Source organism: Microcaecilia unicolor, chromosome 7 (assembly GCF_901765095.1).
Source record: "Microcaecilia unicolor chromosome 7, aMicUni1.1, whole genome shotgun sequence".
Classification (NCBI taxonomy): domain Eukaryota; kingdom Metazoa; phylum Chordata; class Amphibia; order Gymnophiona; family Siphonopidae; genus Microcaecilia; species Microcaecilia unicolor.
Genome location: NC_044037.1, coordinates 276699270 through 276726610, shown reverse-complemented (window position 1 = coordinate 276726610; position 27341 = coordinate 276699270). Strand labels below are relative to the sequence as shown.

Here is a 27341-nt window from a genome sequence, read left to right as displayed (position 1 = left end):
CCTGCTCCATCTCGTAAGCACTGCAGGCCGCCCGCACCTAGGGGCTCAACCTCTGTGGAACGGCGGTCAGCGCAGGTGAAACCTGGGCTCGGCAGCGCTCTACTTGGTACAAGAACTCACAGGTCTGACAGTAAGCTGAAGCCATGAGTTCGCCGGACAAACCCGACTTGGTGAATCTGGCCCAGGTTCTTCAGCAACAACAGGCCCAGCTGAATCGTCTGTCCGGAGTCCTGCAGGACGTTTGTTCCAAGTTGTCTACACTTCAATCCTAACGGCAAGTTCCTGCTGCACCGTCCGGACCAGTTTTACCCACTCCTGGGTTAAGGCTCCCTGAGCCTCCCTGGTTTGACGGTACCCCTTCCGCTTGTTGAGGGTTCCTCAACCAATGTCTTATGTTTTTTGAAATGCAACCTGGAGTATTTTCCTCCAATAAACTCAAGATCACTTATATAATCTCCCTGCTCTCCAGACCAGCCCTGGCTTTGGCCTCTCCTCTCTGGGAGCAGCGGGATCCTCTACTCACTGATCTTGGGGAATTTCTTCGCCACTTTAGGTTAGTTTTCGACGTGCCTGGATGTCCCTCCTCGGCAGCCGGCGAACTTCTACGGATTCAACAAGGCAATTGCTCTGTAGGGGCATATGCCGTACGCTTTCGAACCCTAGCCTCCGAGGTGAGATGGAACCAGGAGGCCCTCATGGCCATCTTCTGGCAGGGGTTAATGGGCTGAATCAAAGACGAGTTGGCAGGTTTCTTCTTTGTAACCAAGAAGGACGGCTCTCTGCGACCTTGTATAGACTACCGGGGTCTTAATGAAATAACCATTAAGAACTGGTATCCGCTTCCTCTGATTCCAGAACTTTTCGACCGTCTGCAGGGAGCATCTATCTTTACCAAGATGGATCTCTGAGGCACCTACAACCTGGTCCAAATCTGACATGGGGACGAATGGAAGACCGCCTTTAATACCCATGAAGGATATTTAGAATATCTAGTCATGCCATTTGGCCTTTGTAATGCACCTACGGTCTTTCAGGAATTCATTTTCATTTTTCAAGATCTCCTGTATTCCTCAGTCATAGTTTATAGTTTACCTGGATGATATTTTGTTTTTTTCTGCTTCTGTTCTAGACCACCCTTGTCATGTCCACACCTTTCTCCAATGCCTCCGGGACTACCGTCTCTTCGCCAAACTAGAGAAGTGTTCGTTTCATCAACAGTCTATTCCATTCTTGGGATGTATCGTCTCTTCAGAGGGGCTCCAAATGGACCCCACCAAACTCCGAGCCATCCGAGATTGGCCCATGTCCCAGGGTCTCTGGGCCTTGCAACGTTTTTTGGGGTTTGCTAACTACTACCAGCAGTTCATCCATCAATACTCCCTTATCACTGCCCCTCTTACCGCATTGACCAGGAAGGGTGCTGATGTGAGGAACTGGACACCAGAGGCCCAGGAGGCTTTCACCACCTTAAAGCAAGCCTTTCTCTCTGCTCCTATGCTTTGAAGCCCGGATATCAAAAAACCATTCATTTTAGAGGTGGATGCCTCTTCGCTGGGGGCAGGGGCTGTTCTGTCTCAAGCCTCTGACTCTGGCAAGCGTCATCCCTGTTTCTTTTTTTCCAAAAAAGTTTATTAAGCGTTACACCATTGGGGACCGGGAATTGTTGGCCCTTAAATTGGCTCGCCAGGAATGGCAATATCTTCTGGAGGGGGCCTTGCACCCCATCACAGTAATCACTGACCACAAGAATCTCCTATACCTTCAGGGTGCTAAGAAACTAAACCCGCGACAGGCACGCTGGTCTCTTTTCTTTGCCCGTTTTAACTTCCGCCTGGTATTTCGACCTGCTGAAAAGAATATTCAGGCTGATGCGCTATCCAGGGCCTTCAACCCTCCCAAAGAACCCAAGGAATCCTACCCCATGCTTAATCATGCCTGTGTTGCCTCCACGACTGTAGTTTCTTCCGTCAGCACGAAGATCTCTGTTCCACCCCAGTCCAGGAAGAAGGTTCTCAAATGGGGACACTCCTCCATGTTTGCTGGTCACTCTGGATTCTGCAAGACTTTTCATTTAATCTCTCAGTACTATTGGTGGCCACACATGGCTCAGGATGTCTTACATTTTGTTTCCACCTGTCCCATCTGTGCCCGAAACAAATCCTCTCCTGGCAAGCCGTGGGGATTCTTACAGCCACTGACGGTTCCACAGCTCCCTTGGCAGGAAATATCCATGGACTTTGTTACTGATTTACCACCATCCTAAGGTCACACGGTCCCCTCTCTCTCTATCTCTCTGTGGCCAGCATTGCCCCCCACCTCTCTCTATCCCTTCTCTGTGACTAGCATTCCCCCTTGCTCTCTCTATCCCCTCTCTGACTCAGAATTTCCTACTTCTTTCTTTATCCCCTCTCTGTGTCACGCATTTCCCCTACTCTCTCTCTTTCTATGCCCCCCTCTCCTTTGCCCCATTGTGTCCAATATCTTCCTATGCCCCGTTTCATTCTCCTGTGTCCAACATCTCCCTATGTCCACAGTCTTCATTGTCCTCTATGTCCGTCTCCCTAAACCCCGTCTCCTAAGCCACCTGTGTCTGACATCTCCCTATGCTCCAGCCATCTTTGCTATCTGTATCCAATATCTCCCTATGCCACTGTCTCCTTTGCCACCTTTGGCCATTTCTCTATGTTCTTTGCCTCCTTTGTACCTATTTCCAACATCTCCCTATGCCCCTTCTGCCCAGCACCTTCTTTCCATCTCCCTATGCCTGCCATGTCCAGCATTGCCCCTCTATCTCCCTACAACTCCCATGTCCAGCATCTTTCCTCTATCTATCTATGACTTCCCCCCCATCCAGCATCTTCCCTCATCTATCTATGACTCTCCCATGTCCAGCATCTTCCCATCATCTACCTATGTTCTCAACATATATCTCACTTCTTTTTCTCTATAACCCCCTCTGATCCAGCATCTGCCCTCCAACTCCCACCACTTCCAGGCTACTACCCATTCCCCACAGTCTATGGCTGCCATCAGCAAAACAAGGAACCACAAAAACACAAAAGTAGGGCCTCTAAGACTCCACTGTGCCCTGAAGACTCAGCCAGTCCCATGCCTTTGACAGGAACCTCTGACATATCCTTTATGTTTATTTATTTAAAATGTCTTCTATCCTGCCCATTTTACAATCTAAGTGGCTTTCAAAATCACACACATAAAAGTGTTCAATAGACATCATAAAATCAACTGCAAAATCAAGGCTTCATGAATAGGTTTGTTGAAATAAAGTTTTTAGATGTTTTAAAAATGGAAGCAACATAGTATATAAATGTAAATCCAATGCAAGGTGTTTCAATGGACTAGCAACCATAAAGAGACTCCCCAATATTCAAAAGCATTTAACCAGCCAGGATCGACACCTGGCCAGTTAAATGCCTCATAACCAGCTATCTGTGAACTTTTGGTGGGACATGGCCGACCATGATATAACGAGATATCTGCTGATTTTCAGCACAAGTTTGGTGGTCATATTTGGCTGCGTGAATACCAGGACTATCTTTGACTGGTTGAAACTTAACTGGCCAGTGCTGAATATCGGCTTAGCCAGTTAAGTTTGAACTGGCCAAAAATAAACCAGATATTCAATGCCGGTCACCATTCACCATCCCACACTCCCCGCCCAGATGCACGCGGTGGAGGCGTTGGGTTTCTTCTCTCACCCTCCTGTAGTTTCCAACCCCTCCTCCTGCCACAGTCTCACTGCTTCTCATCCTTCGAAACTCATGCCATCCGGCTATTCTACCCGACACCACTCAGAGTTGCAGTCATCTACCGCCCACCTGATAAGCCCCTCTCTTCATTCCTTACTGACTTCGATGATTGGCTCACTGTCTTTCTTGATCCCTCATCTCCATCCCTCATTCTTGGTGACTTTAATATTCACGTTGATAACCCATCCAACTCCTACGCTTCTAAATTCCTCACTCTGACATCTTCCTTCAACCTCCGACTATGCTCTACCACCCCTACTCACCGTAATGGCCATTGTCTCGACCTCGTTCTCTTCTCTTCCTGCTCTCCTTCCAACTTCTGCACCTCTGTCCTTCCAATCTCAGATCATCACCTAATCACCCTCACACTTCATCACCCTCCCCCCAACCTCGCCCAACTATAACCACTGCCTTCAGGAATCTCCAAGCCGTCGATCCCCCTACCCTATCCTCTCACATCTCCAATCTCTTCCCTTCCATCTCGTCTTCTGAATCCGTCGACACGGCTGTCTCTACCTACAATGAAATTCTCTCCACTGCTCTGGATACCCTAGCACCATCTGTCTCTCACCCCACGAAGCGCATTAATCCTCAGCCCTGGTTAACCCCATGCATCCGTTACCTCCGCTCCTGCACCCAATCTGCTGAACGACTCTGGAGGAAATCTCGCACCCTGTCAGACTTCACCCATTACAAATTCATGCTATCCTCCTTCCAGTCCTCCCTGTTCCTTGCCAAACAGGAATATTATTCTCAATTAACCAATTCTCTTGGCTCCAACCCTCGTCGCCTCTTCGCCACCCTCAACTCCCTACTTAAAGTGCCCTCCGCTCCCACCCCCCCTCACGCTCTCCTCAAACACTAGCTGACTACTTCCGCGATAAAGTGCAGAAGATTAACCTTGAATTCACTTCCAAGCCTTCTCCTCCCTGTGACTTCTTAACCCACTCCCTCAACCAACCTAACCTGGCCTCCTTCTCCTTCTTCCCTGAGATCACCGAAGAGGAAACTGCTCGCCTTCTTTCTTCCTCTAAGTGCACCACCTGTTCCTCTGATCCAATTCCTACCAATCTGCTTAACAACATCTCTCCTACAGTTAACCCCTCAATCTGTCACATCCTCAACCTCTCTCTCTCCACTGCTATTGTCCCTGACACCTTCAAGCACGCTGTAGTCACACCACTTCTCAAAAAACCATCACTTGACCCCACCTGTCCCTCCAACTACCGCCCCATCTCTCTTCTACCCTTCCTATCCAAATTACTTGAACGCGCTGTCCACAGCTGCTGCCTTGACTTCCTCTCCTCTCAGGCCGTCCTCGATCCGCTTCAATCCGGCTTTCGCCCACTACACTCGACAGAAACAGCACTCTCTAAAGTCTGCAATGACCTGTTCCTTGCCAAATCCAAAGGTCATTATTCCATCCTCATCCTCCTCGACCTATCTGCCGCCTTTGACACCGTCAATCATGATTTACTTCTTGACACACTTTCCTCATTCGGGTTCCAGGGCTCCGTCCTCTCCTGGTTCTCTTTGTATCTTTCCCAATGCACCTTCAGAGTATTTTCTAATAGCTCTTCTTCCACCCCTATCCCGCTCTCTGTTGGGATTCCTCAAGGATCTGTCCTTGGACCGCTTCTTTTCTCGATCTACACCTCTTCCCTGGGCTCGCTGATCTCATCACATGGTTTCCAGTACCATCTCTATGCTGATGACACCCAGCTTTATCTCTCCACTCCCGACATCACAGTCGAAACCCAGGCCAAAGTTTCGGCCTGCCTTACAGACAGCGCTGCCTGGATGTCCAACCGGCATCTGAAACTGAACATGGCTAAGACTGAGCTCCTTGTCTTTCCACTCAAACCCTCTTCTCCTCTTCCCCAACTTTCCGTCTCTGTTGACAATGCCCTCATCCTTCCCGTCTCTTCAGCCCGCAATCTCGGAGTCATCTTCGACTCCTCCTTCACCTTCTCTGCCCATATCCAGCAGACAGCTGTCGCTTCTTCCTCTATAATATCAGCAAAATTCGCCCTTTCCTCTCTGAACAGACCACCCGAACCCTCGTCCACTCGCTCGTTACCTCTCGTCTTGACTATTGCAACCTTCTTCTCGCTGGCCTCCCGCTTAGCCATCTATCCCCCCTTCAATCTGTCCAAAATTTCGCCGCACGTCTTATCTACCGCGTGAACCGATACTCTCACATCACCCCTCTCCTCAAGTCGCTTCACTGGCTCCCAATCCGCTACCGTATACAGTTCAAGTTTCTCCTATTGGCCTTCAAGTGCATTCAATCTGCAGCCCCCCATTACCTCTCTTCCCTCCTCTCCCCTTATGTTCCCACCTGTAACCTCCGCTCTCAGGACAAATCACTCCTATCTGCACCCTTCACCACCACCGCTAACTCCAGACTCCGCCCCTTCTGCCTCGCATCACCTTATGCCTGGAACAGACTTCCCGAGCCCATACGCCATGCGCCCTCCCTGCCCATTTTCAAGTCCTTACTCAAAGCCCATCTCTTCTCCCTTGCTTTTGGCGCCTAACCACCTTCCCCATTCATGTTCCCTACACTGACTACATAGTTTGTAAACCTTTAGATTGTAAGCTCTCTTGAGCAGGGATTGTCCTTCCCCATGTTAAACTTGTACAGCGCTGCGTAACCCTGGCAGCGCTATAGAAATGCTAAGTAGTAGTAGTAGTAGACAACGGGAGTTAGAAGGGCTAACTCCTGTGGTCTGAATTTTGGACCCAGAGTTCCTATACTCTTGCAGTTTGATTTGCCTAAATGAAGGGACCTCAAGAAGGTACTGAATACTACATTTCAAAGACTAGAGGTAGGAGTCTAAACCTTCAAGGTGGCAGCAAGACAAGAAGGGGTTTTATCAAGGAGCACTTTGAAAATTAAAGTCAATATTTTAAAATGTATTCTCCAAAATATAGGCAACCAATGCAACTGCATAAAAAATGGTGTAATATGGTCAAACTGAGAACATCCAAGATCAACCTAGTAATTGCATTCTTTCATATCAGTTGGGGCAGGACCAGCAGAGATGTCTGAAAGATACAGGGTCAGGTGGCAGTCATGAAAGTGGGTGAGGTAGTTGGTGGAGAAGTTGCTGCCACTAGCTGGGAGGAGAAATGAGAATGGTGAGGCAGGCTTTTGTAAATATATTTTAACGTGCATGGAAATTACAGAACTTTTTCCCTATGGACAAAGAATAACAAATAGCCTTCGTAAATCAAAAACTCATCATATGAAGTGTCTGGTACAAAAGGACCTTGAATTGCTATAACATTGTTGCTTACTTGTAACAGGTGTTTTCCGTACACAGTAGAACTCATTTTACACCTATTCACATACTTACCTTCCACCTTCTTCCAGTGATGTATACAACTTTTCACCAAATGCAAATTCAGCTTTAACCATATCTGGGGTAAGGTACACTTTTACTTCTGGTTCAATAGCTTCACTAGAATATAATAAAGTAAGGGCAGTTTTAGTTTTTATTCATCTCTTTATCCATTTTGCTTCCTGGAGAAATTTGTAAAAGCAAATGAAAAAGATACTCAATCATTCCACTCTATTATAATCTGTTAGCAGAAAGGGAAATCAATAATGGACGACATTTTGCTGATGTAATCTTAATTTGAATTTGTTTACTACATTAATAGATATGGGAAGATTAATATTCAAAGGCATTTCTATGATCAAAACAGCATTTTACTTGCAGAAGTGGGCTGTTTGAATATTGTCTACCTTCTATGCAAGGAAAATTGTTTTTATCAATAGCATTCTCTCACACAGTTTCTATTTTATTAACAACTTAAGGAGCCCTTTTACCAAAAAGTGTTAAAAACTTGGCTTAATGTGTTTTAATGAAACTTTCCTGTGTGATAAGCTCAGTTTTTAAGCAGTGGGCTATTAGGTTTTCAAAAATGTTTTGCATGTGCCATGCTGACCTGCAAAAAATTAAGGCGGGAGCACTTACTGCCTCCTATTCAGGAGGTGCAAAGGGCTCCTGTGTTAAATCTGCATTATCCAGTTAGTGCATGCTAATCAAGCTGGATAATGCTTCCACGCTTCCCATACTCATCCATGCCACATCCTCTCCCAAGAAAAGTTTTTAAAAATTAAATAATGTGCAATTAGTGTGCAAAAAAAGGCAACATACTGCAAAAAACTGTAGCACATTTTGTGGTAGCCTGTTTTTCACACGCTAACCCTTAAATGAACATAAATCTCGTATCCAAACCAATAAAGAGGAAGCTCCACTTGTCCAACATTGGATTGAATATAAACATAAAATCACAGATATAAAATGGAGAGTAATTGATCATATTCAAGTAGGGTGGGAGGCAGGGGCGTAGCCAGACACCTAATTTTGGGTGGGCCTGGGACCAAAATGGGTGGGCAGAGGAATCCTGCCCCATCCCACAGGTGATTTGGTCTCTCCTTCTCTCACCTGCATGCCATAGGGTCTCTCAAACACCCCCCCCCCCCCCGCATACCTTTTAAATAGCAGATTTTCACTGTCAGCGAGGAGCAACTAATACACACTGCTCATGTTGCCCCCCACAACCTTCCCACTGATGCAACTTCCTGTTTCCGCATAGGTGGGAATACATCAGAGGGAAGGCTGTGGGGCCGCAGTATGTATCAGTCACTGCTTGCTGCGGGCGAAGATCTGCTATTTACAAGATATGCAGGAGGGACAATTGTTGGGAGTTTTCTGTTGGTGGGGCTTGGGAATCCCTGCCAGCCACATCATAGGTGTGCTACTACTGGGTGGGCCTGAACCCTAAGTGGGTGGGCTTGGGCCCACCTGGGCCCACCCTTGGCTACGCCACTGGTGGGAGGGTGGTAATATAGAAAGCCTTTTAAATTACAGGGAACAATCATGGATTTTCTCTTTAAATTCTGTACAGCCAAATGGTTTAAATCCAGAGATCGAATAGATGTCAGTGATTTGAATAAAGGGAAGGAGTTACGAGTATGGGCTCTGGGACTGGTGTAAAGAATAGACTGACGTAAACCGCTACATAATTCACTATATAAGTAGTTAGAACGCCGTGGCCATCTTTGTTACACGGAGAAAAAGCATGGAAATGTCTTCAGGCTTGATTGAGGTATTTAATTGTATAAGTTTATTTGACAATGAAGACACATTGACTGAGAGATTAAAATGCTGTCTAATCGTCTATTTTCCATCTTATAGGAGACATGCCTTGATACAGCATTAATTCCGAAACATGAGTTCATGTCGGATTGAGTGGTCTCCGAGATGAGTGATCATTTTAAATAGAGTAATAGAAAACGAAGGAAGAACGTATAGTGATAATACATTCTAAGCTAAGTACAATCTAAATTAAAAATTAAAGATGGTTATGTTTAAGAAAATTAAAATTTGGATCAAATGAGGATTATCTGCCCACCATAAAGAGTGCCTGGCTCACACTATAGCCTGAATGGTGGTGATAGAGATATCTGATAGATCTTATATATAGAGGATGTTATTATAATTGACATGGCACAAGGAAAGGATAGGTAGGCTGGCCTGGCACAACACTTCTGTTGAAACCCCACAGGACCTGCATCCATCCCCGTGGAAGTCCCATGGACATGGAGGGTATCCCTGCGGAAGTCCCATGGGAATGGCAGGATTCTCACTAACCCCATTCCTGTGCAGCTCTCTACTTTACAAGAGAACCTGAGCAAAACGCAGAGTGTAAATTTTTGCAGAACATTTAGAGGGGGAACTACTGAAAGCAAACCTACCCATTATTGCGGCAAACCTTCATGTATAAACCACCTATATAATTCACAAGACCATGGGTAGTTTGATAATCTACCCCCTACATTATGAGATAAGGAGGACTTTTCCTTAACTGAACAATTCCCCCCCCCCCCCCAGTCTTACCTTTCTGATACAATATCTCTCTCCAGTGGACCATCAAGTGTAGGAGGTCCTTCTCTAGGTAGCAATTCTGTACTTAAGGGATCACACCTGAAGAAACAGAACTAATACTGTGAACTGTTTTACTTCACACTAACAAAGGGCCCTTTTAGTTTGGAAATTCAATGAGTTTCACCTAACATTAAAAAGTTAAACCAGAGCTCAAAGGTAAAACAGCAGTCTTACACATTTTTAAAAACATATGTCAATCCCTCATGGTGCCCAAATCTGCATCAGCATTGTATAAACTCCTACAATTGTCTAAACTGAATACGTGTTCCACCCTAACTCCTGCCTGGGAAAAGGAACTAAATGTTTCACTTTCCAGTAAGGAATGGGAATTCTTTTGGACAAAAACCATGCATTCTTCTGTATCAGCTGCTCTTTTACAATCCACATTATATTTTTCATAAATCCTATTGGACGCCTGCAAAGCTTGCTAAAGTAAATCGCAATATATCAAATTTGTGCTGGTCATGTCAATCTGCTGTGGGATCCCTTGATCATATGCTTTTTTTACTGTCATAATTTGCAACCGTATTGGAAACTGATTTGGGACATTATTCAGAAGGTATTTGGCATTCCAGATGCTTTTAAAGTGCTAATCCTTAAAGCATCCACCCCTGGTTTGTCAGTTCCACTAAAGCATGTAAAATTGTTTAATTTGATGATTTTGTTTGCTCTTTACGTGATTGTTTTACATTGGAAAAATAATCTGCACGTCTCATTTCATGAATGGTGGAATTTCCTCTGTTCATATAGGCATTATGAGGAAATAGCTGCCATAAAATGTGGTCATATTTTGTCCTTCCGTAAAACATGGTCATTGCTAGACAACTATGTTAAGTGATATTTGTGTGTAACTTTATTAGGTAAAATCAACTCCTTTTAATCATATGCACATACTGTTCTGCTTTAGTCTCTGTTAACCTACTGCTACTTTTTTTTTTTGCTTTTTGTTTTTGGTTTGTTGCTTTTATTTTAGTCTTTGAAAATGTTTGATGATTAATTGGATACACCATATGGAGCTTGTTCATTTCTTACACATATGTGTATTATTATTATTGTATTATTCTAAAAACTTATAAATAAAGATTTTAAAAAAACATATGCACGTCCAAATCAGTATTTTTGAAACTCATTTCTAGACGCTTTTCTATGAAGTTGGTCAGAAGTACGTCCAAATCTCAAGGGGAAGTATCAGGGGCGGGTCCAGGCAGGGACACGGGCGTTCCTAAGACTCAGACATTTTTAATCCATAATGGAACAAAACAAAAACGTCCAGGACTAAAACTTAGATGTTTTGAGCTAGACCTGTTTTTAGAACAAATAATGTAAAAAGGTGCCCTGAACAACCAAATGACCACTGAAGGGAATCAGGGATCACCTCCCCTTATTCCCCCAGTGGTCACTAACCCCCTCCCATCCCCCCCAAAACGTGATGAAAAATATTACTTGTCAGCCTCAGATGTTATACTCAGATCCATTAGAACAGCATGCAGGTCCCTGGAGTAGTCTAGTGTTGGGTGCAGTGCACTGCAGACAGGTGGACCCAGGCTCCTACCTCCCCCTACCTGTTACACTTGTGGAGGAAATTGTAAGCCCTCCAAAACTCACCAGAAACCCACCGTACCCATATATAGGAGTCCCCTTCACCTGTAAGGGCTACGGTAGTGAGTTTTGGGGGGCTCAGCACACAAGGGAAAGGGAAGGGAAAGGGAAATGGGACTTGATATACCGCCTTTCTGAGGTTTTTGCAAGGTAAGGGAGCAATGGTGAGATGTGTACCTTGGAGCTTTTTATGAAGTCCACTGCAGTGCCCCCTAGGGTGCCCTATTGCTATCCTGGGACGTCAGGGGGACCAGGCTACTAAAAATGCTGGCTCCTCCTACACCCCAATGGTTTGATTTTGTGCGTTTTGCATTTGGATGTTTTTATTTTCGAAAATGGACCAAAAACCAAAACGTCCAAATCATAAAACGTTGTTCGCAACCGTATTTTCGAAAACAAAAGACCTTCTTTTCTATTCGGATTTGGGACGTTTTTCGCAACACGTCCAAAGTCGGACTTAGATGTCAAATCGAAAATGCCCCTCTAAGTCATGCTGGCTGCTGCCACGCGGCAATGCCGACGCAGCCCATTCAAAGTGAACGGGCTGTGTCAGCAATAGCGTGCAGCTTAGTAAACAGAGGGGATATAATGTGATATATTTTTATTGGACTAACTTCATACATTACTTGACTAGCTTTCAGAAGCTTCTCCCCTTTACCTTTCTTTTGACCTGATGAGGGGAAATGTATTAAGTTAATCCACTTTTTATTTTTTAGTGACCTTTATTTTGGTGCATTCGAGTGGTTTAACACAGCAATCATATTATTATATTCAGGTAATGCAATAAATTCAAGGCTCATGCTTTTAGGTCCTTATTTCATTGCTAATGTTTTCTTTTGGCTGGCTAGACTATTTAATAGCTCGGAACAGAGAGCACCCAGTAACGTTTGTAATTTCAATGTAGGGATATACCCCATGAAATACCAAAATTTAAATACGTGGAACTTTTTCAGGCACAAGCACCGATATGGAGAACTTTGAGTGGAACTAGGACTCCTTCAGGCATAATAAATAAACAGTGAAGTACACAGTGAATGCAATGTATAAAAGCTGCTTCATCAGATTATCAGTGGTTATCAGGAAACTAAGGGAAAAGTTTTCTTTCAGAATGTTTGCTTACCATTGAGGCACTGATGTGCTAGCTGTAGAGAGAGGGCTAGAGAAGGAAGAAAGAGCCACTGATGGAAATTTTCTCCAGCTCATTAATCCTTGAATCACTTCCTAAAACCACAAGTCACAGGAATAAAAACAGAAGATGATAAAAAAGTAAAAATGCAGTTCTACAGAAATCCTATTTTTCTCGTCCAGAAAGTTAAACAAGGAGGTGTGGCTGCTGACTAGCTCATGCCTCTTACCCTTTAGTAATTAATGACAGCTACATAGCATGCATGGGTTTGCTAGCAATTCTGGTGTTGTTTTTAGATAAAGGGAAGGTCCGGTAAGATTGGGAGAGGATGGCAAGCAACGTGAAGCAGCAAGCACAAACAGGGCCGGTGCTAGGGTTTCTGGTGCCCTCCTGCAGTCTATTAGTTGGCGCCCCCTACCCATCCAGGGGCGAGATCACTATGGCTCCGCCTCTACAGCGGCTACACCCACAGCAGCCACACCTCTTTTACCAGCCATGGCACATATAAACAGGCATCCTTGAAAATGTTACACCAGTATAGGAGAAGAAAAATAACTTGTGGGGTTTTTTTTTTCATTATAAATAATTTCTGTAAGCTGTGTATAATTATACCACAGCAAGAGGCCCTCACTGGATGCCCACCGGAAGGGTGGAAGGCCAGATTTTAGGACTCAGGCTGTAAAAATACCAGTTTGGTTTAAAAATCTATGACTGGCTGAGCAAGGACTTGCTTTTCCTGTAAGTTAATATGTGTCCCCGCTTGGGATCCATCCACTGGAATAGTGGTGGGTCAATTTACATACCTTAAACAGCCTAAACTGCTAAAAGGCACTGACTAGGCCTCATTAGAATTTGGTGTGACATTCAAAAGCAGTGCAAAAGCCAAGATCAAGGAATTGATGGCTAAAATCCTAACCCAGATCACAAAATGTTGTGAACCTAATATATCCAAATTTAGATATCTTCATAAAAAAGTTGTTTTGTTCATGTTTTGATGTTTGGATGTCCGTATCTAGGGAGATGTTCATGTTTTGATGTTTGGATGTCCGTATCTAAGGAAGTTATTACAAAAAGGGAAGTTGCACAACAAGTTGCAATACTAAAACGGAAGAGCACCTGGCCGGAGGTCATGACTCATAGATTAAGCAATATTAGAGAAAAAAATCCCTCTCCATAGACTTGTATAGTGACCAAATTGTATAAAAGCAGGGTGCATGCAAGCCCTCGGGAGTACTTTTCTCCAACGCCTCGGAAGCAGCAGAGCTCCGGTCAGCTGAATCCAGAATTTGTCTGATGAATGTACCCGATTAAAATCTGATATGCAAATAAACTCTCCATTCTAAATGATGGTTTGTGGGCTTCACTTAATGATGAAAGGCTGTAAGTACAAATGCTTTTGCTACATCTGGCTATCATTCGCTGCATTATATAACCTGTAGCCTAAATCCAGTTTGTCATAAGGCTGGTATCTATTCCTTGCCAGTGCTGAGAGGCGGACTAATGCGGGGATTTGAGACCTAACGTCTCTCTCAGTGGCAATTTCTCTTAGAACTTCACAACCCCCTGATTACCCCAGTACTAGTGCTATTTAGAGATGGAGTCAGATTAGGGTCACTCTAGCCTTCTTGGGGGGGGGCGCTTGGGACCCCTTAGATTCTCAACAGCTGTTACAGCTCCAGTATACACAAAATGACACAAACCAAATTAGCATACAGACCAGGAATTAGGAGAACAGTCTTGCAAAATCTGAAACAATATGCTATCAAAATCTCCGAACCTAACAAACAGATCCCTATTCAGACACTTGGCCTTACAGACAGACACACTTGCAAAACAGAGATAGCCCCTCTTCAAATTCTTCAAAAATTAACCTGAAATCTTAAGAAGCTAGACTCTGCACGCTGCACAATACCAGAAAAAACCAGAAAGAAACATTGCAAAATAAGACAGCAGATGTAAATTCTCAAATTGGACATATTCCAAACACTAAAGTGAAAATAAAATGATTTTTCTACCTTTGTTGTCTGGTGACTGTTTTCCTGATCATGTTGGTCCCGGTCTCTGATTCTGCTGCTCTCTATCTGTTCTCTTAACTCCATTTCCAGGGCTTCCTTTCCATTTATTTCTTTACTTTCCTCCTTTCTTCTTCATTTCTTGCCCTACATCCATAAGTAAAAGCTGGGTCCTCCATGGACTTGACTGGAGGAGGTATAGAGTGGATCCAGCTTTTGCCTATTTTCTCCATCCATCTGCAGTTTTTCTCCTCTCTTCCCTTTCCCTCATCTCTGTCAGTATGCATCTCCTTCTTCCCTCCCCTCCATCCATATGCATCTCCTTCCTCTCTTCGCTCTCCTCCTTTATGTCCAGCATTTTTCCTCTCCCCCCCCCTCCAACTATGTCCAGCATTTCTCCTCTCTCTCCTCCCCTCCATCCATGTTCATCTCACTTCCTCTCTCTTTCCTCCCCTCCATCCATGTGCATCTCCTTCCTCTGTCTTCCTTCCCCTCCATCCATGTCCAGAATTTCTCCTCTCTCCCTTCTCCTCCATCCATGTGCATCTCCTTCCTCTGTCTTCCCTTCTCTCCATCCCTGTCCAACATTTCTCCTCTCTTCCCTCCCCTCCACTCACCCATGTCCAGCATTTCTCCTCTCTCCCCTTCCCTCCATCCATGTACATCTCCTTCCTGTCCTTCCTCCCCTCCATCCACATCCAGCAACTCTCCTCTCTCCCCTGCCCCCCTCCATCCATTTATCCATGTCCAGCAACTCTCCTCTCTCCCCTGCCCTTTCTTCCATCCACCCATATCCAGCAATTCTTTATCCCTTGTCCCCCCATCCATCCATGTCCAGCAATTCTCCTCTCTCCCCTGCCCTCCCCTCCATGTCCAGCGATTCTCCTCTGCCCTCCCCACCCATCCATATGTAGCGATTCTCCTTTGCCCCCTATCCTCCCCTCCCATCCATGCCCAGCGATTTTCCTCTCTCCCCTGCTCTCCCCTCCCAGCCATATCCAGCAATTCTCCTCTGCCCTCCCATCCATGTCCAGAGATCTCCTCTGCCCTCTCCTCCCATCCATGTCCAGTGATTCTCCTCTCTCCCCTGCCTCCCCTCCATGTCCCACAATTATCCTTTGCCCCCTATCCTCCCCTCCCATCCATGTCCAGTGACTCGCCCCAGCCCCCACCTGCCTCCCTTTTCAGCCCCCAAGTTCCAGTTCCAAACTCAGCCCCACATGGCCGCCCTCTTCTCCTGCAACATCTTTCTTTTTATTCCTGCCGCCCTGTGTTTAAATCTTTTATTTTACCTCAAAGTCAAAGCAGCAGTGGTGGAAGCAGTGAAAGAAGCAGGCTCGCTTTGAGCTTTCCCTTCCCTTTCAGTGTCCCGCCCTTGCGGAAACCAGAAATTACATCAGAGGAAGGCGGAACACTGAGAGGGAAGGGAAGGCTTGAGGCAAGCCTGCTTCTTTCACTACTGCCACCGCTGCCTCTTTGACTTTGAGGTAAAATAAAAGATTTAAACGCAATGCTGCAGGAATGAAAAGAGGGCTGTCGAGGAGCTGAGGGCGGGCATGTGGGGACCGAGGGCTGCCTGCAGCTGGTGCTGGAACTGTGAGCCGCCTGGTGGTGGTAAGCATGGCTTGTTGTGCCCTGCAGAGGTCAGTGGCCTCCTGCCATGCTTACCGCGCTTACCAGGTTGTGCAAGCCCTCAGCATAAATGAGGTAACTACAATTAGTGGTTGACAAAAAATGTCAATGAAAAAGCTTTACTGAGAGCTGACATTGTACAGCGATTAGAAAAGATATTGCTCCTAAAGATTTCTTGAAGGATGCTGCAGAAATGTCTGGGTTCTTTATAGGAGCCCTACCCCTGCACATCTGTTCACTTGGCCAGCATCATGTGACTCGAGCATTTTCTAACATGCATGCAGGAGGGCGTATGTATCTGCCTGCACATGCAGAAAGAGCAGCCATTTCATACATGTTGAAATTCTGAACAGAGGAAACCCCACAACCTACACATGTAAGTGCCAACATTTACATTTTTAAGTTGGTATTTCACTACTACTGGGAATTATCTTGTTGGGCAGACTGGTTGGATCGTGCAGGTCTTTATCAGCTGTAATTTACTATGTTACTGTGTAGAGATCATCCAGCCAACACTGAAAATGCGGCAGAAATTTGCCACTCAGTTTCAGCCAGAATCAAAGCCAAAACCATGGCCTCGCCCCTTGCCACCACCGCATCTGTCCCCCTGAGCCAGCCTTCCACCCCAAAAGAAAACCCACCCCCCCCCAGCTGCTCGTGCCCATGCCAGTTACAATCCTGAAATGACTGTCGCAACTTCCTGCAGTAGTCTCACGAGGCTGCCATTGAGAGTCGTGGCTACAATTTTTACAATGCAGCCAGCGGGGGCAGGAGCAACTCGGGATGTTCCTGCCCCCAAAGAGACCAGTAGACCACCAAGGCTTTTAGAATGTATGCTTGCGGAAGGCCTATGGTTGGGGAAGAGCAGAGCTGGTGGGTGGCCCAGGAGGGGGACAGGTTTTCTGTCAGGGAGAGAAGGCTGGCTCAGGGGAACGAGCTTTTGGTGGTGGTGGGGGGGGGGGGGGGCAGGACCATGGTTGCAGTTTCCGCCAAAAATGCACAGACATCTGTGGCCCTGTACACTATTATTGATCCACTTTACTCTGTGTTGCTGTTTCCCTCTGATATGTTCAGTTTGCACCTTGTAAACTGGTGGGGGGTATTGAGGGGGGGGGGCAGTTGCTGAATCCTGGGAGAAAAATGAGCTGCAGATCCACAAGTCGAGGGGGTCATTGATGGAAGCTATGACTGAAGGAGTGATCTCCAGAAATTACGAAGGGAGAGAGAGAGGGGGGGGAGAGAGAGAGGGAGAGGGAGAGAGAAAGAGAGAGAGGGAGAGAGAGGGCGGGGAGGGAGCGAGGAGAGCGAGAGGAGGAGGGAGGAGCGAGAGAGAAGAGAGAGAGAGAGAGTGAGAGAGGGAAGAGGAGAGGGTGGAGGGAGAAGGAGAGAGAGAGAGGGGGGAGAGACAGAGAGAAAGAGAGAGAGGGAGGGAGAGAGAGAGGGAGAGAGAGAGAGGGAGAGCAAGAGAGGGAGGAGAGAGAGAGAGAGGAGAGAGCGAGAGAGAGAGAGAGGAGAGGATGAGGGAGGGAGGGAGGAGAGGGAGGAGAGAGAGGGAGGGAGAGAGAGAGAGAGAGAGAGAGAGAGAGAATGGACCCAGGAAAGAAAGAGAGATAATGCACCTGGGGGGATAGGGAGGGAAGGCTGAGAAAGGGACAGATGTTGGATCTGGGGGTGGGAAGGAGAGAGATTATCAGTCCTTTAGGAAAGGGAAGGGCGATGGAATTTGATATACCACCTTTCTGTGGTTACAATCAAAGCAATTTACATATAAGGTACTTATTTTGTATCTGGGGCAATGGAGGGTTAAGTGACTTGCCCAGAGTCACAAGGAACCACAGTGGGAATTAAATAATTAAACAACTTTAATTGTGCGATTAATTGCGATTAAAATTTTTAATCGGGCTGCATCCCTAAAATAAACAAAAGGACCTTACCAGTACAGAAAAAGCATGTATTAAAGCAACATTCAACTAGAGTTTTACAAACAGAACCCAATGCTAAGTGCAAAGGGCAATCTCAAAATTGAAGCTAGAAATGTTGATTTTACAGTCACACCTGCACCCTTGGTATACATGTTTCTCAAGGGCAGTGCTCACAAAACATGCTGGTATTGGGCTTGGATACAATACATTACATAAAACAGATGCATTAATATGTCCTACAATGTTACAAAATGTTAATGACTACACAAAGTAAAAGTCATTACTATGGTGCACTAAATTCTAGTACCTCTCTGTTCAGGAATTTCCTCTGTGTGCTGGCAATGCTGGTTTCTCCAACTCTCTCTTGGCTCATTGTGTATTTTGGAAGAGGACAAACATAGTATGAAAGGTCTGTTTCTGGGTAAGACAGAGATCTTTTGAAAGCAAAGAAGTCTGGAGCTGGATTCTAGAAAGAAAAACAGATTAAATCAATCTGATTTCCTTTCAGAGGATTTCGTGCCATACTTAATTATCTACAACAGCAAACTCAGGGTTTTAACAGGCTGTACAATACCAGTGTCCTTAAAGGTTGTCAAAATGTTAAGCAAGGAGAAATTAGATCTTACCTGCTAATTTTCTTTCTTTTAGTTGCACTAGAGCAGTCCAAAAAAAAAAACCAAACAAACCACAGAGGAAACAACCCTTGCAAACAGCACAGGCGTACAAAAACAGCTAAGGTGCCAAAAAATGGACAGACGACACCAAGTCCAATTCTTTATTGCATCTACTGACCTGTATTTTGGCCAAAGGCCTGCCTCAGGTGTCACTATTGGATGTGTAGGACAAATATGTCAGAAATATTCAGCGTATATAAACTACATAAAACACATGCAGTCAGACATCTTGTCTAATACAGGAGACATTTAAATGGCAGAGAATCTGAAAAATTATCTGCTATACAGTTCCACAGACAACTACACAGTTTGGTAACTACGCAATTAATTTAACCCTGTTGGAGTTCTTTTGGGTTTATCCCAGTGTTATAAGGTTTGAGAAGCCATCAAACCCATAGGCGACATTGTGAAACATTTTAGATTTTTGATGCTGACCGGTAGGCCGAAACATGGCCCATATTGAGTCTTTTTATATCAACAATAAAGAAATTTGTGGCACTTTCAGTGTATATAGTGTGGTTTGTGTCATCTCTGCTGTTTTTTTTTTTGTTGCTGTTGTTATTTTGATTGAAGAGCCAATCGAGAGAGGTTGGTTCTTCTGTTCCTTTCTTTAGGGCAGACTTGAGACAATTAAAATGTCAATTGTCCCTGCTACATTGTACTTTCTGAGTATGTTGCCTATATTTTTCAAGGCATCATTTTATAAGATGCTGAAAACTGAGGGCAATGTCTTATCTGGCCTAATTGAGCCAGTAAGGGGAAATTGACTTTTGGAGACATAATACAGGATAATAATACAGCAGCAAGACATACCTACGGTATCTCTTTTACTCAATGTTATCATTGGTGTCATGGGGTTTGTAGAACACTGCCCCTCACCCTTAAGAAAAGTCCCTCTCTAACTAGCCTGAGCCACCTTAAGAGCACTGATCCCACCCCCAGGAGGAAGTGAGCCAGGATTGGCAGAGTCAATACCTGGGAGTTTAAAAGACAGGGCCAGGCTGAGATTAAGAAGGCCCAGGGAAGGAAGAACTGCAGGCCCAGCATACGCCTTTACTAAACATTTCTAGCTGCTGTGATCTGGCTGAGTAAGTCAATATTTTATTTGAAGAATTGTGAGCCTTGTTCTAAGGTCTGGCTGGAGCCAGACCTGGAAATACAAAGAGAGAAACTACAAACTGTGTTTGGGGTGTTGCTGTCACAGGCCATAGACTGAGTTTTGGGGCTGAAGGTCAAAGGCACATGCAAATTCTTTTCCCACTCTGAAAGAAAAGAAACTTAACTTTTGTTATAGGCTTGTAAAGGAACAAGCCTCAGATTTAAGTTAATAAAAACATTTATTTCATGTTTACAATTTTGTCCGACTCTGTTATTGACTGGGTCACCCCGTAACCCTTGCCTGGGTCTCACAACTGGATACAAATAAAACATATGCTTATGGCTTATTTCTAGCAATCTCTCCCTTCTCCAGAAATACCTTCCATTTATTCCATCTGTAAGCGAATATCATCTTCACGACATGAAGCTTCTACATGGTATCAAATCATATGACAGATGTCTAAAAAAAATCACCTCCTCACAATATTTGTAATTCCTGGCAGAATTCTATGAATACATTGATTGATAACAATGCTTGAAATTATTTTTAGACCAAAAGAATATGATCAATTGGATCTGCTTCCATGAAACAATCATTGTACTTCATTGCTCATTGAGCACTATGGACTCCAGTTAAAGCTAATAAAATATCTTCCGAAACGTCTGACTTATGTTGGCCATGTAAATCGGATACTGGTACTCTGGATCATACTCCGTGAACAATTGCACTGGCTTCCTATCAAAGAACGCATCTCTTCAGAATCTGCACCTTGGTCCATAAGATTATCTATGGAGTAGTCCCAGATTACATGATTGACCTAATCAATCTCCCAATTAGAAATAGTACCAGTTCATCACGGTCTTACCTGAATCTCCATTACCCAAATTGCAAAGGACTAAAATACAAGACAACCCATGCGTCCAACTTCTCTTACATAGGCACGCGCCTGTGGAACGCATTGCCACAAGTGGTGAAAACAACTTATGATTACCTAAAATTCAGAAAGTCATTAAAGACTCACCTATTCAGAAGGGCATATCTGAATGACCCAACTTAAATGACTCAACCCTGCAACACTTCACTATTAAAGATCTTATTGGACATTAATGAACTCTTTTACCTCAACCCAACTTGATTGAATCTTATCTTCCCTATCCCAATACAACATTTTGTACCTATCCTGTACTGGATTAGGCGAATGCATTCATGGTATTATGTAAGCCACATTGAGCCTGCAAATATGTGAGAAAATGTGGGATACAAATGTAACAAATAATAATAATACTGGTGTCTGCTGGTTCAATCTTTTTGGTTTCAAGTATGGCAACAAATACAAGAGCTACTACATTTTTCGGAACCTATATCTTACATAGTGGTGATATACAACAGTTTCCAAGCTACCAATTCATTAACAGATGATTTTATTTATTAGGATTTAACCGTTTTACTTCTATCTTAACTACCACTGCACTACAAGCCATTTTAAGATCCTGGAAAAACGTATAAACCCTAAACGTTCAACCTTGGTGGCACAATGTTTGCTGTACATACCGATATAAAGTAAATATTGCTCAACGTCTGACTTCCAACTCAAGATTTATCTCTATTTGGGATCCACTAAAAATCTTTGTAGAATGCCAGGACTACAACACTTCCACAAACCATGCTTTGTAATGTCCTGTCCTTAATATGTCATTGTCAATATTGAGAGAGGGGAGGGAAGGGGAATAGGAATTGTATTTCATATCATGGTTACTCAGAAAAAATGTATGTAACTTTCAAGATAGTCTTACAACTCTCCTGCATTATTGTTGTAATATCATATTGCCTTTGTTTTACAAAAATGTAAAAGCAATGAAGTTGTTAAACTTAAAAAAAAATCAGCATTACATATCAAAGCAGTGGAAATGTGAACAAAATAACTTCTTTCTTCTGCCAACAGGCAAGCCAATAATAAAGTCTGCTATAAAAATACAGAACTTTAGAAAGGAAAATATAGTATGAGTGGGTAGATGGACTGGTCTGGTGCAACTAAAGGAAAGAAAATTAGTAAGTAAGATCTAATTTTTCCTTCTTTACCGCTAGCACCAGACCAGGCCATTTATTTATGTGTGACAATTAAAAACGCAGTTTTCAAGATGGGACGGAACAAAAACTCCTGTTCTAATCACTAAAACACCAAAAACAGCGTCCTCCCTCGATACAACATCCAAATGATAATACTTATCAAAAGTATGAAGAGAGGACCATGTTGTAACTTTACAAATGTAAGCAGAGAAAATCATGTCTTAACCAATGAGCAATAGTAGTTTTAGAAGCTAATTCTCCTCTTTTAGCTTTTCCCGAAGAGAACAAAAAGTTTGTCAAATTTATGGAATTCATTCATAAATTCCAAGTATCTCATAAGAGCTCTTCTAAAATCTAAGAGGTGTAAAGAAGAAAATTCTGAAGCCTAGGCCTCCCTATGAAAAGAAGAATGTGAACAGTCTAATGAGAAGGAGATGCTAGGAAGAAAAGAAGGAACTGGAGAGATAGAGATACCAGCTTTAGTAAACTTAAGAAAGGGATCCCTACAAGACAGAGCTTGAATCTCAGATATGCATTTGGCTGAAGAAAGGGCCACTAAAAAGACTGTTTTCAAGGTGAGATTTTTAAGCGTGGCCTTTTTCAAATTCACATTTGGAAGAGGACACAAAGGCCCATTTCCTTTAAGGAAACAAATCACATCAGGATGTGACATTAGCTTCTAAAACTAATGTTGTTCATTGGTTAAAAGACATGATTTCTTCTGCTTACATTTTAGTGGGGAGATGTGGTAGCCGTGTTAGTCCACTTTTAAAGGAAAATAAGATGATACCTTTTTTATTGGACATAACAATACATTTTTTGATTAGCTTTCGAAGGTAGCCCTTCTTCGTCAGATCGGAAATAAGCAAATGTTGGTAGATGACAGTATATATAAGTGAAACATCAAAGCATTTCAGTGACAGTCTAACAGGATGAGGGTGGATAGGTGAGAGACAGGAAGAGTCGGGTGGATGAGGGACAGGGAGATATGCATGGAAATAAGAGGGTGACAAAGCAGTACAATTTTATGGTTTATAATGGGCTAGAAACCCCAGATCTTTGTTAAGTCCTGTTTGGTGGGTGTCAAAATATGTAATCATTCTAAATTCAAAGGTCTTACATTCCTGTACTGTTTTAAAGTTCCCTTTCAGGATTCTTACCATAAAATCACTGGTACAGTGTTCTGGTTTTGTAAAGTGCTGTCCCACAGAGGCAACATCCTGGTTGGTACTGGCATTTTTCATATGGTGTCTATGTAAATTAAATCTCTTTTTTAGCATCTGACTTGTTTCTCCAATGTAGCACCCTTCATTGCATTTTTTTTACACTGAATGATATATACCACATTGGACGATAAGCATGTGAAAGATTCCTTAATGTTGAATATTTTTCCTTTGTGAATGACCATGGGGTCCTGTGAAACGTTTTGGCATAATTTGCAGCTGGATATATTGCAAGGATGTGTGCCATTCTCTTCTTTTTGAGTTTGTGTTGGGAGCTTACTTCTAATTAGCTTGTGCTTTAAGTTGGGTGGCTGTCAGAAGGCTAGCACTAGTGGGGATGGTAATATCTCTTTCAGTAATTCATCCTCCTAGAGTAGAGGCTGTAGATCTTTTATGGTTTTTCTTAATTTTTCCAGCTCTGGGTTGTATGTCACTATAAGGGGGATTCTGTCTGTGGCTTTTTTTTCTTTGTATTGTAGCAGATTTTCCCTGGGTGTTTTGAGGGAGGAGGCAATATTTTTGGAGATTACTTTGGGGTTGTAGTCTTCCTGTTCGAAGAATGCAGTCAGGATTTCGAGGTGTCTGTCTCTGTCCCCTGGGTCGGAGCAGATACGGTGGTACCTTGTGGCTTGGCTGTAAATAATGGATCTTTTTGTATGTGAAGGGTGGAAGCTGGAGTTGTGGAAGTAGCTGCATTTGTCTGTGGGTTTCTTGTATATGGATGTTTGTATATAGCCATCGCTGATTGAGACTGTGGTGTCCAAAAAAATTGACTTTTTCTGGGGAGTAGTCAATTTTGAATCTGATTGTAGGATGGTATGTATTGAAGGAATTGTAAAATTGTTTCAGAGTTTCTTCCCCCTCAGTCCAAATCATAAAAATGTCATTGATGTACCAGTAGTATTTTAGGGGTTTGGTCTTGTACAGTGGGGGAAATAAGTATTTGATCCCTTGCTGATTTTGTAAGTTTGCCCACTGACAAAGACATGAGCAGCCCATAATTGAAGGGTAGGTTATTGGTAACAGTGAGAGATAGCACATCACAAATTAAATCCGGAAAATCACATTGTGGAAAGTATATGAATTTATTTGCATTCTGCAGAGGGAAATAAGTATTTAATCCCTCTGGCAAACAAGACCTAATACTTGGTGGCAAAACCCTTGTTGGCAAGCACAGCGGTCAGACGTCTTCTGTAGTTGATGATGAGGTTTGCACACATGTCAGGAGGAATTTTGGTCCACTCCTCTTTGCAGATCATCTCTAAATCATTAAGAGTTCTGGGCTGTCGCTTGGCAACTCGCAGCTTCAGCTTCCTCCATAAGTTTTCAATGGGATTAAGGTCTGGTGACTGGCTAGGCCACTCCATGACCCTAATGTGCTTCTTCCTGAGCCACTCCTTTGTTGCCTTGGCTGTATGTTTTGGGTCATTGTCGTGCTGGAAGACCCAGCCACGACCCATTTTTAAGGCCCTGGCGGAGGGAAGGAGGTTGTCACTCAGAATTGTACGGTACATGGCCCCATCCATTCTCCCATTGATGTGGTGAAGTAGTCCTGTGCCCTTAGCAGAGAAACACCCCCAAAACATAACATTTCCACCTCCATGCTTGACAGTGGGGACGGTGGTCTTTGGGTCATAGGCAGCATTTCTCTTCCTCCAAACACGGCGAGTTGAGTTCATGCCAAAGAGCTCAATTTTTGTCTCATCTGACCACAGCACCTTCTCCCAATCACTCTCGGCATCATCCAGGTGTTCACTGGCAAACTTCAGACGGGCCGTCACATGTGCCTTCCGGAGCAGGGGGACCTTGCGGGCACTGCAGGATTGCAATCCGTTATGTCGTAATGTGTTACCAATGGTTTTCGTGGTGACAGTGGTCCCAGCTGCCTTGAGATCATTGACAAGTTCCCCCCTTGTAGTTGTAGGCTGATTTCTAACCTTCCTCATGATCATGGATACCCCACGAGGTGAGATTTTGCGTGGAGCCCCAGATCTTTGTCGATTGACAGTCATTTTGTACTTCTTCCATTTTCTTACTATGGCACCAACAGTTGTCTCCTTCTCGCCCAGCGTCTTACTGATGGTTTTGTAGCCCATTCCAGCCTTGTGCAGGTGTATGATCTTGTCCCTGACATCCTTAGACAGCTCCTTGCTCTTGGCCATTTTGTAGAGGTTAGAGTCTGACTGATTCACTGAGTCTGTGGACAGGTGTCTTTCATACAGGTGACCATTGCCGACAGCTGTCTGTCATGCAGGTAACGAGTTGATTTGGAGCATCTACCTGGTCTGTAGGGGCCAGATCTCTTACTGGTTGGTGGGGGATCAAATACTTATTTCCCTCTGCAGAATGCAAATAAATTCATATACTTTCCACAATGTGATTTTCCGGATTTAATTTGTGATGTGCTATCTCTCACTGTTACCAATAACCTACCCTTCAATTATGGGCTGCTCATGTCTTTGTCAGTGGGCAAACTACAAAATCAGCAAGGGATCAAATACTTATTTCCCCCACTGTATGTATTTTAGTGGGAAAACAGCACCCTGCGATTTTTAAAAGGAAGCGTTTTCCAGCCGACCCCTAAAGCAAACTAGTACAGTTACCTGTACCTTTAATGAGTCTAGGGCCCATCCCTTCTGAATACCCTCCTGCATTGACTAAACTATTGGCTAGAGAGGAAAGAAAGTGAAGATACTTACCTGTAGCAGGTATTCTCTGAGGACAGCAGGCTGATCATTCTCACAAGTGGGTCGACGATCCGTGTCGGCCCGGAAACCAGCATATCACATAGCAAAAAAGAAAAAGTTTTGCTAGAGCCTTCTGGCGCGTGTGCTGTGCTGCGCCGTGCAAGCGCAGAGTGCCTTCCCACCTGTTGCGCGACTGGACTCCTCAGTTTAATCCAAAAGCATAAATAAAAGAAAGGAAACAACTCCAAGGGGAGGTGGGCGGGATTGTGAGAATGATCAGCCTGCTGTCCTCGGAGAATACCTGCTACGGGTAAGTATCTTCGCTTTCTCAGAGGACAAGCAGGCTGTATCCTTCTCACAAGTGGGGTATCCCTAGCATCCAGGCTCACCCAAAACAACAAATAGCAGACGGCATGGAAGGAGCAAGCACCCCCGACACCGAAGCAGACTGGCGCAGCAGTCCTTCCAGAAGCTCTGGAAGCAAGGCCCGGATGAGCTCGTCGAGAGCCGCCATCGGAGAAGGCTGCGGGGTCAGTGGAACAGCCGGTGGCAGTCTGCTGAGGCTTAGGTGCAGGTACCGGGCTGCTAAAAGACCGGCACATTGGCACCTCCTGTATGGAAGGGGAGCAATCCTCTCGGCGCCGATGCTCATCGGGTGCCGAATCCCTTGATGCCTCGAAGCTCCCGGCACCATGTGTTGAAGGAGATCGGTGACAGTGCTTCTTCGCCTTCGCTCGATGCCCGTCACCGAGACTCATCGGTACCAATGAGGACGACGTGGAATCCTCACATCTCCTTGGGACTGGGTCCGACGATGGTCGGTCCCGGGGGGGCCTGCATAGCAGGAGGCCTCGAGGCAAATGGAGACCCACTCAATGCTTCACTGCTCCCAGCGCAACTTGGTCTCTAGGCAGCCATTACCTCTGCTCCTAATGTCGATGCTTCCCTCAATGTCAATGCCGCCGACCTCGGTACTGACGCTGACGTCGAAAGACCGGATTGAGCCCCAAAAGGTTTCTCTCGTTGGGCTTCTTGAGCTACTTGGGTCTGTTTCTTCATACAAAGACACAGATTACAAGCAGCTGGGTTGTGGTTGGGCCTAAGGCACTGGATACACCAGCAATGGGTATCGGTACCTGAGATGGTTTGGTTGCACCGAGTACAACGTTTGAAGCTGCTGGGTGTCCTTGATGACATGGAAGGAAAAATGGCCTTGGCGAAATTAAAGGACTCGATTGTGTCAAAATAAAAGGGGCACAAAAAGGGGGAGAAACCCGACCATGAAAAAGAAAAGAAAACTTTATCTGTGGCAAAATGTGGGATACAAATGCTACAAATAAATAAATAAAATAAAAACTTTGGATATAAAGAACTAAGGATGTTGTAAAAAGGAAATCCTAAGACTTTTTTTTTTTTTAAACAAAGAAAATCTACGTGTAAACGCGAAGAATACTCAAAAAACACAAGACTCTTTCCCGGGCCAAACGAAGAGCACAGGAAAAAAACCTGCTGCACCTCGTTGCAGAAAAAAGAAAACTAAGGTACGCGCTCGTGCGGCGGGAAGTCAGTC

General features: G+C 44.4%; 1 protein-coding gene across 1 annotated transcript in view; it reads right to left on the bottom strand.

Moving 5' to 3' along the window:
• Positions 1 to 27341, bottom strand: part of CFAP221 (cilia and flagella associated protein 221) — a 125460-nt gene that overhangs the window by 6271 nt on the left and 91848 nt on the right. The window contains exons 20-23 of the mRNA XM_030210874.1: positions 18329 to 18487; positions 12450 to 12550; positions 9683 to 9769; positions 7130 to 7234 (exon numbers count right to left, since the gene is read on the bottom strand). Of these exons, the coding sequence (XP_030066734.1) occupies positions 7130 to 7234; positions 9683 to 9769; positions 12450 to 12550; positions 18329 to 18487 (452 nt within the window). The remainder of the gene's footprint in view (positions 1 to 7129; positions 7235 to 9682; positions 9770 to 12449; positions 12551 to 18328; positions 18488 to 27341) is intronic.